At 32.8% G+C, this 14725-nt stretch overlaps 1 protein-coding gene across 2 annotated transcripts in view; it reads left to right on the top strand.

Moving 5' to 3' along the window:
• The window catches only part of LOC126750174 (sister chromatid cohesion protein PDS5 homolog B), an 89670-nt gene that overhangs the window by 36876 nt on the left and 38069 nt on the right, over positions 1-14725 (top strand). For both annotated transcript variants that reach the window (XM_050459700.1, XM_050459699.1), the window contains exons 3-6: positions 4380-4518; positions 4573-4922; positions 10719-11367; positions 11426-11570. In XM_050459700.1, coding sequence (XP_050315657.1) covers positions 4380-4518; positions 4573-4922; positions 10719-11367; positions 11426-11570 — 1283 coding nt within the window. The remainder of the gene's footprint in view (positions 1-4379; positions 4519-4572; positions 4923-10718; positions 11368-11425; positions 11571-14725) is intronic.

The raw sequence follows: 14725 nt of genomic DNA, 5'->3' as shown, positions 1-14725 counted from the left end.
AGCCTATCTGAATGAGTATATATATTAATATATAATCATCTTCCAATCTTGATTCAAAAGTTGAAAGGTTGTTGTTTGCAAAAGCTTACTATTCTCTTGGCGAATTCTTTGGGGAATTGCAGTGTTTTTTTTCTGAACATGGTCTAGTGCACCTTTTTAAATTTTGTGGCTTATATCTATGCATCTTTGAGAGCTTTATTATGGTATGTATAATATTAAAATTTAAATATATTTACGTGGTTAACTTTTCATTTTTTTGGACTGATTTTAAATAATTAATTATATTATTTTATTTATTTATTGTTTCACGAAAAAATTAATTACAATATTTATATAACTTAGCATAGTATTTCTTGGTTGTACAATAATGGGCCCTATAGAATTGCAGCCATTCAGTTACTTTCACACAAGAATACTAAATACTGTTTAACCCTTACCTACATAAAAATATTGTTTTCTTGATAAATCTTGCTTGCAACCTCTTCCTTCACTGGACCATATACAGAGTGGCGAATGGATCTCTACACGTATAAAGTTCCTAAAAAGCGAGATGTTGCTACGCCGCTGCCCCGACAGTACGCTGGTGTTCGAGGTTCGACCTGGATTATTTTAAATTATATTTTAGTAAGCGTCTGACGTCGGTAGGGGATGTATCTTTTACAAATATTTGGCAGCAATGGTATAATATTTTTCTACTGCAGAAATTACTTGTGTAAAATCCGCATAGGTTCGTAATTGCAATTTTTTTATGCTGTGCATTGTATATTAAAAATTAAAGCATTGTTCTTACTAAAATAAAATATAAACTAATAAAAATTAAATGTAAACATAATAAAAAAATAGATAATAAAACTCTAAATAATAAACTTAACACATAATTTTTTAAATAAAAGCCTCAAAAAGACCTCCTTTAGCTAAACTAAACAATTTTATTTCTCAACTCCTGTAAATTTGTTGGTCTACTATTATGATATTTATAAATAGTCTCCTTAAAAACTCTACAAAAACTGCTATTGTCAACTACTGGTTTACATAAAATTGTGTTTAAAATATAAATAATTCTTCCGAATTACTGAATGAAAGTGATGTATTTGCCGTTGATGATAATGGCTGAAATCTTAATACTGAATGAATGTGAAAGAGAGGGGTTCTACATTAGTAAAAAGGGCGCGCTGAGCGCTTACATTAAAGGGGATCCGACGCGTCAGGAATATTATTTATGCAATGACTAAACAAATATGGTTGTTCAAACTACCAGCCCAAACATCCAACTTTTGAGGATACTGAATATGGAACTGAAAATTTCTTCACTCGTTTTCCTGAGACCAGTAACAAACAATGAAAGGATTGTGTTTACCATGCAATGGAAAAAAGGACTCATCTGAAAACAAAATATTTTTTAAGAAATTTTCATTTGCCTTTTCCATCATGGTTCCACAAAGTGCCATTTTTCGCCACTGGTCTTCAGGAAGCACGTCCTGAGTTTTGAAATATTTAAATAATTTGTATCCATGTTTTTTCCAATACTCGTCACAGTTTTATGGGGCATACCCGGTTCCTCTCCAACACTTCTGCTCGATCGTATTGAATCAAAAACTAAAGGACTACAAACCGTTTTTTTCAATCTTCTGGACCCTTTCAATAGATGGTTCTTAGACTTTGTAGTTACAATTTTTACATTCTTGGAGACAAAAAGATGTCTCAAAATTTGACACGACATTTAAAATAGTTTTAGCACAAGGAATCTGTCTATTTTCAAAATTCACTGAGAATAAATTCCTGCATTGTACTGCCGAATTGCCTGCATAAAACCATTGAAACAATTGAACTTTTTCAGAAAAGAAATAAATAGCCATAATGATAAATATTTAAAAAAAAATTAAATATTACTTTTATATAGATAAAAAGAAATTACTGACATATTGATGCCATAGGGCCAGAGGAGAAGAACAACTAATTAGATAAATTCGGAAAGACCCCTATGACAATACGACTTACTGGAAATCAAGAAGTGATTTTTTAAATATATTTTTTTAAAACTGGAATAGACAGAAATATAATTATTAAAGTATTAAATAATTTGGGCAAATTATAGGAGATTGATTTGTTAAAGATTTCTTTGAGATGTTTGGGTACTGTTCTAGGTATTTTTCATAATCATAACAATGCCTTTTATAATTTTAAAAACGCAAACAAAGTTTGTGCCGGTTAATCATATTTAGCATATTAGATGTTTTTGTATGGATCAAAGTTAAGTCATGAGTGGTAAACACTATTACAATGGTTGAAATATATTTTTTGTTTGTTTTTCTGGATAATTTTAGTAATATTTTTTTAACCCTTAATTGTATACCGTACTTTAGGCCTTGCGTATGACATTTTACCCATGTTAAAAGAATAAAGCAATAAAGATAAATAAATATTTAAGAGTGTTCACAACACACAGGATTGACTAATCTATTTTATTGGAGCGTTTTATTTTTCTATTCCTTATGCTCACTAACGCTCCATTGACATTTCATTAATTTCAATAATTATATTAATAATTTCAGTCAACTTCTTTTATTCATATTTCTTTAAATTCACACTGTCAATGACACATTACTACTGTAACGCATCACTCTCCTGGTTTAATTATTCATGCTTTCTGTTGACGGTCCGTCACTCTTCTGGTTGGTCTTAATTAATGTTTTCTCTGATTGGCTGATATTGACAGCTCAGGCGAGAGGTGGGGTCGTTACTTATTTAGTCTCGTTACTCATTTTTCGAGGACTTGTTCCCGTGTTGCTGGTAGAAGCGCACGTAAAAGGCCATTTTTTTATTTCCGAAGTTTGTGAAGCAGGAAGTAGCAATTATGGTTTGTAATTTATAGTCCTTAATCTTGTTCCTTTAGGGAATCGTTTATTTCATAATTCTGGTGCAGGATGCCCAAAATTTTAATGGATAGATAATGAAACTTAGCAAGGGTTTTACTTTTCCGTTTTCCTCTTTATTTTTCTTCAATTGTTGATGACTGCAAGCTTTTGATTTCCTCGAGAAATTGCTGAAAGCGGTGGAGCTGGAGCCAGAGTAAGAGCTAGTATTAGAGATTCCCAGTCCGGATAACTAAGCTACAAATGGTATACATTCACAGCCTCGATTTTGAAGGCTAGCCGTTCATTTCTTGGAGGAATATACAGGCCAGTTTATTCCATATATTTAAATATTACTTACCATAGATTTGTCTCATTTATTTAAATTTTTATTAATATATCTTTTATTTAAATTTAACGTTACAAATATTTAATCAGTATCATAATTTAATACGTCAATTTCTTATCTATAATTTTAGTTATTTTTTGTTCAGTATTTTTCAGTACCTTTTTTGCTAGTTAAGTAGATATAACTCGGTTAAGGCTGATATGCCTTAGGTAAAAAGGTTCATGAACTTTCCCCTGCATAATACAAATATATACTAAAAACTTTAATAATTGCAATTTATTTTTCAAGTGCTGAAATCTACCTAGTAGCGAAATCATAATTTAAATGTTACTTTTGTCAAACTTACTTTAATCATATCAACATTATTCATATTTTAATTCATTATAAATTATTAACATTTAACAGATTAGAACATGATGTATATACATATCTTTGATGTAAATATAATTTTGTTGTATTGTTAAGATATTTTTTTTTGTCTCTTTAAATATACTTTATCCAGGGTCATTTAATTGTTAATTGAAACCTATATACCAAGTCTTTTTCGTAGTTTTCTTTCATTCATAAAAAAAAACTGTGGCGTCCTCTTATTAGTTATAATCAAGTTTAGATTTTTTAATAGCCATTAGTCAGGATAAGTGAACCTTCGAACAATCCCAAGCCTCCAATAATTCTGAGCTACCGTCTGCAAACTTTTGGCAAAATAGTAACACTGTAGAGCTAACGCCACATTATCATACTATTCTAATCTGTTCTAGGAAACCAAGATACATTCGTTGAGTTTTAAGACATGATACCTATGCCCTGATACTGTAATATAATTAGCAAACATACTTAAACAATTAATCTATGTAATTTAAAAACAGTAAGGATGAGTTGATACTTAGGAGGTATATTTTCAAAACTTCACTCTGTAATCCACATAGTCAAATGCAATGGACAAATTTTTCTAGATTAATGGACATTTTTAATTCAATTAGGTGCAATGTTGACAAGTATGAAATTTATTAAGTGCAATTATTAGAGAACATAAAATACTATTTTATATTTATTAACTTATGAGACATACAATGTCTTTTTTGTGGCAGAAAAATAATCTAATATATGTAATTTTTTCCTATGATTTATTATTTTTCTAATTTTAAAAGTGTTTCTATATCTAATTATATATTTTACAGCTTGCTGTATCGCGGATGTATTGAGGGTTTACGCGCCCGAAGCTCCCTACCAAGACCCCGACCAAGTAAAAACAATATTTTTATTTTTAATCGCCCAATTATCGGGGCTTAAAGACCCAAAAGATCCTGCTTTTAAAAGGTAATTATGGCGACTAGGTATATTACATTTCACTCAAAAGTGTTTCTTTTTCAGATACTTTTATCTGCTGGAAAACTTGGCTTACGTCAAATCGTTCAACATGTGTTTTGACTTGCAGGACTGCCAGGAAATTTTCTGCGCCCTGTTTCAGTTGATGTTTAAAATTGTTAATGACGAACATTCCGGTCGCGTAAAGAGTTTTATGTTAGACGTCCTGTGTCCGTTGATTACCGAGAGTGACATGGTAGGAAATGACTTGTTGGATATTATTCTGATGAATATAGTGGAACCGAATAAGACACAGCACAAAAACGCTTATTTTCTTGCTAAAGAGCTTGTCATAAAAACATCCGAGACTTTGGAGCCGTATATTCAAGCGTTTTTTAACCAGGTTTTGATATTAGGTATGTTCAGTTATTCTTGTAAGTTTTTATAGTTTTAGGTTGAAAAAAATTAATTTTTAATCAGGTTTTCAGCATATAAAAATTAAAATCAGTCATTGACTATAAAAGGTGTCCGAATTGCAGTGTCCAAACATTGATAGCGAATTCTGTCTTCAGAAAAACCTTTAATTTTCTTTATAAACATATATAACTTTGTTTTTTGTGTTTTAAGAAAAATATGTTTTTTAGTCAGAAGTTTTTTATTGTTTCAGATATTTTTATGAAATTTGGTGCTCAGTTTGAGATGACAAAAGCAACGTTTTGATCTAAAAAGTTTCTCAAAATTTTTATCAGTGATTTCCGTACGTAATCTTAATTGAATATTCTTGATTAACAATGGTTACCAGTACAGCACAGCTACTGCTTTTTCTAAAAATAAAAATTTGTTCTCAAATAATCTAATCTTCCTCATTCAGTTTGGAGCAAATTCCTTGCCTTTTTTACGTACAATGGAAGGTTTCAAGTAAAAGAACAAAAACCATTTCTTGTAAGTTTTATATCTAGGAGGAGGGATTATATATCTTTATAGGAAAGAAAAGGCCCTTGAGGACTTTAAAATGTACAATTCGCCATTCTTTCGAAATAAATTCCATTCTCTTAGACGCCTTATCAAACTACAAATACGCAATGAATATAAATTGTATATATCAAACACTGAAAGGAATATTTCTGTGGATCCATCTAGCTTTTGGAATTTTATTGGTTCTAAGAAGGCTGGCACCAGGATTCCTGGTATGATGAGGCTACCCGATGATGTGGTAATTAAAGACCCACAAGACATAGTTGATGCTTTTGCACTGTTATTGGGTGAGGCATTTATACAATCAAATTTCATTAACCATTCGTCGACGTCTGATAATTTGCCCCACTGTGAGATTTACAACTTTGATGCTTCCTAGATTATTTCGGCTAGTAAAAAACTCAAAAACAGTTAACATCTGGTGTAGACGGTGTACTTGGTTAAAGATTGCATTGGTGTCCTGGCTGAGCCTACATTTCCAATACTGTCAACAGAACAGATTCCTAAAACTTGGAAGACTGCTAAAATAATACCTATTTTAAAAGCCGGGAATTCTGGTCAAATCGGGAACTACAGGTCAATCTCTTTACTCTGTAACTTCTCAAAAATTTTCGAAATTATCCTGAATCGGTCGCTATTTAGTCACGCAAGAGCTCTTTTCTGTAGATCAGCATGGATTTTTTAGCGGGCGATCTTGTATTACTAACTTATCGTGTCTGTCTAGCCACATCTGTGAATCACTTGATGTTAATACTTGATGCCTTTGATCGGATAGATCACTATATTTTGCTGCATAAATTAACTCAGTATGGTTTTTCAGGGAGATTATTTAATTTATTTAATTCCTACTTGATTGGTAGATCTCAATATGTCGAATATGAGGGCTTTAAATCGAAACTTTTTAACATAACGTCGGGTGTGCCACAGGGCTCGAACCTGGATCCGCTCCTGTTTAGTTTTTTTAATGAATGACTTGATTGAGTCACTCACTTGTCATATGCTGGCTTTTGCCGATGATTTGAAGCTATATTTAAATGTATATGGTTTGGAGGATTGTGTTTTTCTTCAGAGCTGCCTAAATACATTGGAGGTATGGTGCGCTGTTAACAGGTTAGGCTTGAATGCGGCTAAATGTAGTGTGGTCAGTTACTCTTGATCCAAAACACCCTTAAATTTTAATTACTTTATTAATGATACTATTTTGAGTAGATTAGAGCAAATTACTGATGTTGGTATCACCTTTGATTCTGAATTTACATTCGTTCCACACTTCAACAACATAGTCAAGTCAGCTCTGAGAAGGCTTGGTTGATAATTAGAAGTTCTCAGAGTTTTACTTTGGAATCTACATTAAGACTGCTTTTCTGTTGCTTTGTGAGATCAAAACTGGAGTTTGGCTGCATTATATGGAACCCGCTCTATCAGAACCATGTTGGTCTCCTTGAATCTGTTCAGCGTAGATTTGCTAAGTTTTTCGCCTTCAGGCAGGATGGCATATATCCAGTTAGAGGGTTTGATCATCGGCAACTATTGGAACGCTTTAATCTACATTCACTACATCCTAGAAGAATGATCTTTCCTGTAAAATTCCTGCATGGGTTACTGAATGGATTAATTGATAGTCCTGTACTTCTTTCTGGTGTACGTTTCATGGTGCTAGACAATAGTCAATGCTAGACATCCCCTGACATTCTTTCTGCCAAGGCCTCATACTAACATCCTGTTGAAATCGCCACTATATACAATATGCGCTATATTTAATCGGATCTGTCACATGTGTGATATAAATTTCTCTCCGGTTCATGTGATTGTCGATATCTTGGTGGATCATTACTCTTGGGATTAAGATCCGTGTGTTTATGTTATAGTTAGTATATTGCAGTTCATTTAATTTTGTTGAATATGTGATTATCTTGTTAAACTTTTATAATTGGGTTTTTATATCTTATTAATAGTTATTTGTTCTAATTTTTTGGATAATTTTTGAGATTGTAACTTTACTTTTTTTGTTTTCTTTAATTTCTTTAGTTTTGTTTTGTGTTTTTTTTCTTTTAAACTATATTTTTCATTGTTTTGCAACTGGTTCCTCTTATTGGGCAAGTGGCCTGTTGGAAATAAAGGCTTATTATTAATATTATTATATCTAAAGAAAAATATTACTGGAGGCGAGATGCATCATATCCATAATACTGAGACAGAAAAACTCGGTCAAATATCCGAATGATTATTAGTATGAGTATTAGTCTATTATTAGCTGATGGAATCTTTAGCCTTATTCAAAAGCCTAAATCATTTGTAAGAAAAAAAAAAAAAAGTTTACATACTCTTATGACCAAAATGTGAAACATTTTACATAAGATTCATGATGGATCACTGAAATTCCACTGAAAGTTCCCAGAGATCAAAGGGAGTTAAGGAAAAGCTAATAAAGTGTCCTTGTTTGATGAGTTTCAAGTCCTTGAAGAAGCTGTAAAGCGTAAATAGATTCCGAGGAAGTTATCAGTGGCTAAAGAACTTATAAATTGCAGCAAGTCATTTTCGTTTCACGTTTTGGACTAGGTCTAAAGGCCTTGAGCCTGTCTCACCTTTCTCATAATGAAATGAAGAATTGCCTTGCAGCATTGCCAGACTTCTTGAAGGAAATTCTAACTTAAGCTGATATTCCTGGTCATAGGTGAGATTCTAAGAGGCAATCTAGGAAACTCAGCTTACTTCTAAAAAACAATTGATTAATGAATGAATTATGTACATTGGAGGTACTGACATGAGGCCAAAGTACTTGGAAATGCTAATGAGTTATCTTAGTTTTATGTGGGACTAGGTGTAAACAGCTTTTCCCATCCTTCTCTGAAGACAATGAAGAATTTCCTTGCAGACCACATATTGTCCGTACGAACAAAAGGCAGAAAATCAAATTTTCCTGGAAATTGAAAGAAAAATTGAGAAATAATTTTTTTTGTTAAAAAAAGCAATATTGTAGTAATTATATTCAAGAATATTCAAGTAAAATCACACACAGACACCACTGATGAAAGCATTAAAAAATCTCTCAGTTCAAAATATGCCTTTTGTTACTTCAAAGCCGTGCACCAAATTTTCAAAAAAATATGTGAAGAAACAGAAGTGTGTGACTAAAAAAACATTTTTTTTTTAAATTTTGACATCCTGTATTTCGAAAACGAAAGGTTGTTCGATATATGTTAATAAAGAAAATGAAGGCTTATTTTGAACACAGAATATGTACATTAATAATGTTTGGACACTGCAATTCTGGACATCCTGTATTATGTGCTTAAGATATTTACAAACGAATCTGGGTGGGTTTATTCATTTAATTCTTCTACAGATAAGATGAATACTTTTTTTGTGATCTTCGAAGAATCTTGGAACTAAAATAGGTTTATCTTGCTAAAATAATTTGTTTCTTTTTCTGTCACATCTTATGCTTTATTGATAGCTAAGTTATAGCATAATTTAGTCAAATGCCTAAAAATTAGTAAAAAAGTTTGATTGCATTTTATTCTTTAGGTTATATCTTTACTTTTTTTACTACTTTTTCTTAATTATTCCTCACCAATCTTTTTATTAAACTGACTTGATAGTCTCTCAGTGGCACGTTTAAATGCGCGTTTATTGAGTACAGGGATTAATTTTGAGCGCCAAGAATCAAAATAGGGAAACTCATGGAGGGGGTAGTAATATTTGAAAATATACCAATAATTACTGAGTTAATGTAAATCTTTTTTACTAATTAATATTTATAGTGCTCCGGCTGTAGACTGTGATTATTTCTTTGAGAATATAAATAAAAAACATTTTTTGCTATATAATTTGTATAGAATGCATTCACGAGGAAACGAACAAATTAATTTAAAATTCAGGTGTTTTTTTCTTCTTTTATTTTTCAGACTCTTTTTACCTCAAGTAAAATATGATATACAGAGTGTTACATTTCAAAAGATAATGACAGCATAGTTTCTACCCTGTATAAAAAAATTTTATTGCAAAAAATGCGCAAGTGACAATATGCTAATCGACGTATCCGAAAAATAATAGAAGAACAAAATCACCTGATTTTTAAATAAATTTGTTGCTTTCATTGTGAGTGCACTGTATATTAATGGTAATCTTAATGGTAATCTTAATTGCGAAAAATTTTTTAAAAAGAAACTGTGTTTAAAACACGACAACCAGAGTCCCTTCATGATCTTCGGCAACGAATTAATACAGAATGTGCATCTATTCCAAGAACAGTATTTCAAAATGTAAAAAATAAGTATGCATTTTGAGCATCTTATTTAATAAAATAGCACCTTACAAAAATTAAACTTTTTAAATTTTTAAAATTCTTTTGAGGTAACACAAATTGGGTAGTGCCACTTAAATTTAGGGCTTGGGGAGCATGTAGTCCAAGGGTTGCTCCATGACTTAAATATGGTAGTTTTTCTTCCCCCTACCTTTAAAACATTTGAACCAAATTTGGTTTTTCTGACTTTTTAAATTTTGCCATAGGCAGTTTTCAAATTGACACCTGGTATATGATAGTGTTGGTGTGGATACTAAGGTGGGTATTTTAACCAAAAATATAATATATGGTCAATAAATTTGCACCTACCCAAACAAAAATAAAACAAAATAGATCATTTATGCCATGGATCACTGAAAACATACATTTTTTAATTAACTACAGAGATACGGCTTTGAGAAGACCTTAAGAAAAGATTATAAACTTGTTATACTATAACTTATTTCAATCAATTTTTTTTTGAGAAACCGCTAGAAATTTAAACATGGCAAGAATTAAAAAGCTAAATTAATTCCAAGTAATTTATTATATCGTAATATGAATATTTCAACGAATCTACCAAATGATAGTAATACAGTCCCGCAAGAAAAAAATTATTTTTGGAACCCTAATAAAATCACAAATAATCTTGGAATGAAATCTTTTAGTCGGGAGGCCTAAAGTAAATGCTTGAGTGAATATTATTCTCTCCCATACTTTTTCGCCTCTTCCTGGCAATCTTTTTAACAAATGCCGTATTACTGTGTAATAAATTAATTATTTGAGTGTATTAAATTAATTAAGTGTCCCCCCTCGTAAATAAAATCGAGCGGTTCGAGCGTTTTTAAAAAAAAACTAATGAACAGCTTATAATTGCTTCTGTTTCGTTTTCGAGTATTAACAGTGTTAATATAAATATATATCAGTAGACTGCATAAGTAAATTTTTCTAGGCAAAGCCGACCAAAACCTCCAAATATCAAGCAAAGTATACGACCTGATCTACGAACTGAACCACATCTGCCCGCAAATCTTAGTGTCAGTGCTGCCCCAACTGGAGTGTAAACTAAAAAGTACCCACGAAAGTGAACGTTTGGCCGCGGTCGCTCTACTCGCTAAAATGTTTAGCGAGAAAGAATCGGAGTTGCCTAGGAGACACGGCCCCCTGTGGAGGGCGTTCCTCGGTCGATTCAACGATATTTCTGTGGCCATCCGCACCAAATGCGTGCAATACTCGATGCACTTTCTACTGAACCATCCGGACCTGCGGAAGGACATCACGGAAACGTTGAAGATGAGACAACACGATTCGGACGAAAATGTGCGGTTTCAGGTGGTCATGTCGATAGTGACCACGGCGAGGAACGACTTCCAGGTGGTCTCGGACTCTGAGGACCTCTTGGAGTTTGTTAAGGAGCGAACGTTGGATAAAAAGTTTAAGATTCGTAAAGAAGCAATGGCCGGATTAGCGTTGATTTACAAGAAGCATCTGAGCGATCCAGACGTGCCGAATGCGACTAAAAAGGCGGTGACTTGGATTAAAGACAAGATTTTACATGGATACTATATGGCTGGGATGGAGGACAAACTGTTAGTCGAAAGGTTATTAATTGAGACTCGTTATTTGGGATTTTTTGTAAAGGAATCTAATGGGTTTTAGGTTGTTAAATACTTGTTTAGTTCCTTACCAGTTGCCAGCCGCGGAAAGGATGAAGAAACTGTACCATTTGTTGGGTACCGTGGACGAACACGCGACCAAAGCCTTTATGGAACTGCAAAAGAATCAGTTGTGCGTCAGGAAATTGGTGAGTTATTGTAACTGAGTTGTAACCCAGTACTCTTTTATCAATATTGATTAACATTATATAATAATTATGTATGCCAATGTCCATTATCAGGATTTGCATAAGCATTCCGATCATCAGCTCGTACACTGGACAGGGTGGCCAACTAAGATTTTGAGGTACTGTAGCTTGAAACGTAATCACCGCAGAGGCTTGCGGTAAGAAATATTACTACTAAAACGGCCAAGAGAAAAACCTGGAAAGTATTTTTAAGTTTCTAAAATGACCACTAGGGGGCGATCTTGAATCTAAAAAAGTAAAGTTTTTGTGAATTTCACTATATTAACCTAACAAAAAAAATCTTGATCTTTAACGTAGAGGACAATCTGAAACTTTTTTGTTCGACAGTTTTCGCCGCTTCTCTAAAAATAAAGTGCGAAGGAGGGAGAGAGCGAGTTCACAGGTTTCTGTAAAAAAAAAACCTGTATCTTGGAAATGGCTTAGTACACAATTGTATTCTTTAAAAAGAGCCATTTTTGGGCTTTAACTGTTTTAGGATTTAAAGTTTTGTTAGTGTCGCCGCCAGAGGGTTTTTTTGGACATTCCGACAGAAATGGTAAATTTCCTTTAAAACATTAAATGCACCGGTATGATTTTCTTTTCATAAAAAAGTAGCTTAATAATTACCAAACGGACTCGTGAAAAACGCATCTCGATATCTTATTCCTAATCTAAAATTTAGGCCAAAGAAAATTTTATATGAATGTTTAATTTTTCTTAAGTTTCCTTTTATAATAATCTGTGGCTCTGAAAAGTACCGATTTAAGAGAAACAGGAAACAAATTCTTAATCCAGAGTAGATGTTCAAAATGTTGACCATTATGCTCTATACATTCTTGAAGCCTCCCATGTGTAAAGAGATCTGCAGCGTGAATTTCGGCTCTGGGTATATTCCTAATTGCATTGTAAATCCGCTTTCTGGTCGTAGGTTGACTCTGAAACACGATGTCTAAAATCTAGACGATTGAAAAACGAGAAGTTAAATCTGATGATCGTGGAGGCCATGGAAAGAGACTTCCTCTTCCAATCCACCGCTGTTGAAATATACTATTGCTGTGCGAGAGCATTTATGTGCTAGTATGGCCCAATAATTCTGCCTCCTAGTAATACCACACCACACATTTAAGCTCCAACGACCTTGGTGCTGAACTTCATGCAAATAATGCGGATTTTCTGCAGACCAGTAATGCTTATTGTGCAGATTGACTCTACAGTCGCTATTAACGGTGGCTTCATCGGTCCAAAGAATTTTGAATAAAACTTCTCTATTTTCCGAGAAATCATACCCAATATCCAATGACAATAGTCCAACCTCCAATCGAAGTCTTCCTCTTTTAAGGCCTGATGCAAAAGGACATGATATGGGTGCATTTGAAAATTAATTAAAGTTACTAGTAAAAATTAAAATAAATATAAGATAAATTCAAATAAGTCAGTATATTGTGACGGTCATTTAAACATACTTATGATCTTTCAAAATATTTTGAACCGTTGTTCGCGATAGAGCAAACTCAAGGGATAATGTAATAGGGATAATGTACCCCAATACGAAGTTAATATTTTCTTGGGTTTGTCCAATTCGGTGCCGTTGAAATCTAGGCGGAAAACTACTATTGACTCATAAGTTAGCCACTAATCGGGGAAACTATCAAAAGACATTCTTGAACATAAACCGCAAGCAAATGCATAGGTTCATCGTTCGTAAAACCCATTATTACGACAAAAATTATACAAAAGTAAGGGAAACTATTGACAATTTGAGGTATATTTATGTTTTGAATAAATATTGTTTTTTTTTTTTATTTCCATGGCCTTCTAATAATTGCCAAAAAAAATTAAGTGTAGGGTTTTCATATAAAATTTTCTTTGGCCTAAATTTTAGGTTAGGAATAAGATATCGAGATGCGGTTTCCGCTAGCCTGTTTGGGCATCATTTAGCTACTTTTGCATGAAAAAAAAATCATACCAATGCATTTAATTTTTTCGAGAAAATTTACTATTTCTGTTGGACTTTTCAAAAAAGCCTTCAAGGCGGGGACATGTGAAACTAACAAAACTTCGAATACTAAAACAGTTAAAGCCCAATGGCGTTTTTTAAAGAACACAATTGTGTTAAAAGTCGACTAAGCCATTTCTAAGATACAGGATGTTTTTTACGGCAACCTTTGAATAAGTCCCCATCACTTTATTTTCAGAGATGCAGCAAAAACTGTTGAACAAAAAAGTTTCAGATTGTTCTCTACTTTAAAGATCAAGTATCTTTTTGTTAGGTTAATATATCGAGATTCACAAAAACTTGACTTTTTTAGATTTATGGTCGCAGTTAGAGCGCCCTAACGGTCAGTTTAGAAACCTAAAAATATTTTCCAGGTTTTTCTTTTGGCCGTTTTAGTAACAATATTTTTTACCGCAAGGTTCTGCGATTAGTACATTCCAAGATACAGCATCTCGCACTCTCAGTTGGCCACCCTGTACATTATTTAATATTTATTGTACTGATGTACAATAAATAGTAAAATCTGCGCTGTTGCATCTAGAGTTAACATCGAAAGTTTGACATTTTTAGCTTCAATCAAGATCCTATTAACTTTCTTTGGTGGCACGTTGTTATTTATCTGATTATGTTGACCAAAAACCTGTAATGGTCTCAGATATGATATTGGGTCTCTTTAATTCTCATGTGCCAATATGTATTGACAATGCTCGTGGTTTACAGATGTAAAAAACAAAGGTAAGAACACAAAGTCACGGTCTCATCAAATCCATATAATTCTTTCAAAGCTACAAGTGTTTCGCTCCTATCGGAGCATCAGCAGGCCTAAAAAATATATTAAGATATTTTTCACAAAAAGAACTCTTATAAATTATGATAAAACTCATTACCTAGACCTACACAGATCACATTACAACTAACAACAAAAGAAAAGCTAGGTTAAGTTACCAATTCCCACCATAGATAAAAATGTATGCTTACAATATAAAAATGTAAAATGTCACCAGTGGGGAACGATCCAGCAACCTTTAGATTCATAGGCGCGCGTCTAACCCATAGGCCACCAAGTAACATAATCAATCTTAACAATAAAAACTAAAAATATATAAAATCGAAAAGCAAA

This window comes from Anthonomus grandis, chromosome 2 (genome assembly GCF_022605725.1).
Source record: "Anthonomus grandis grandis chromosome 2, icAntGran1.3, whole genome shotgun sequence".
NCBI classification, from domain to species: Eukaryota; Metazoa; Arthropoda; class Insecta; order Coleoptera; family Curculionidae; genus Anthonomus; species Anthonomus grandis.
The sequence above is the reverse complement of the archived record's forward strand: the minus strand, read 5'-3'. Positions and strand labels throughout refer to the sequence as shown.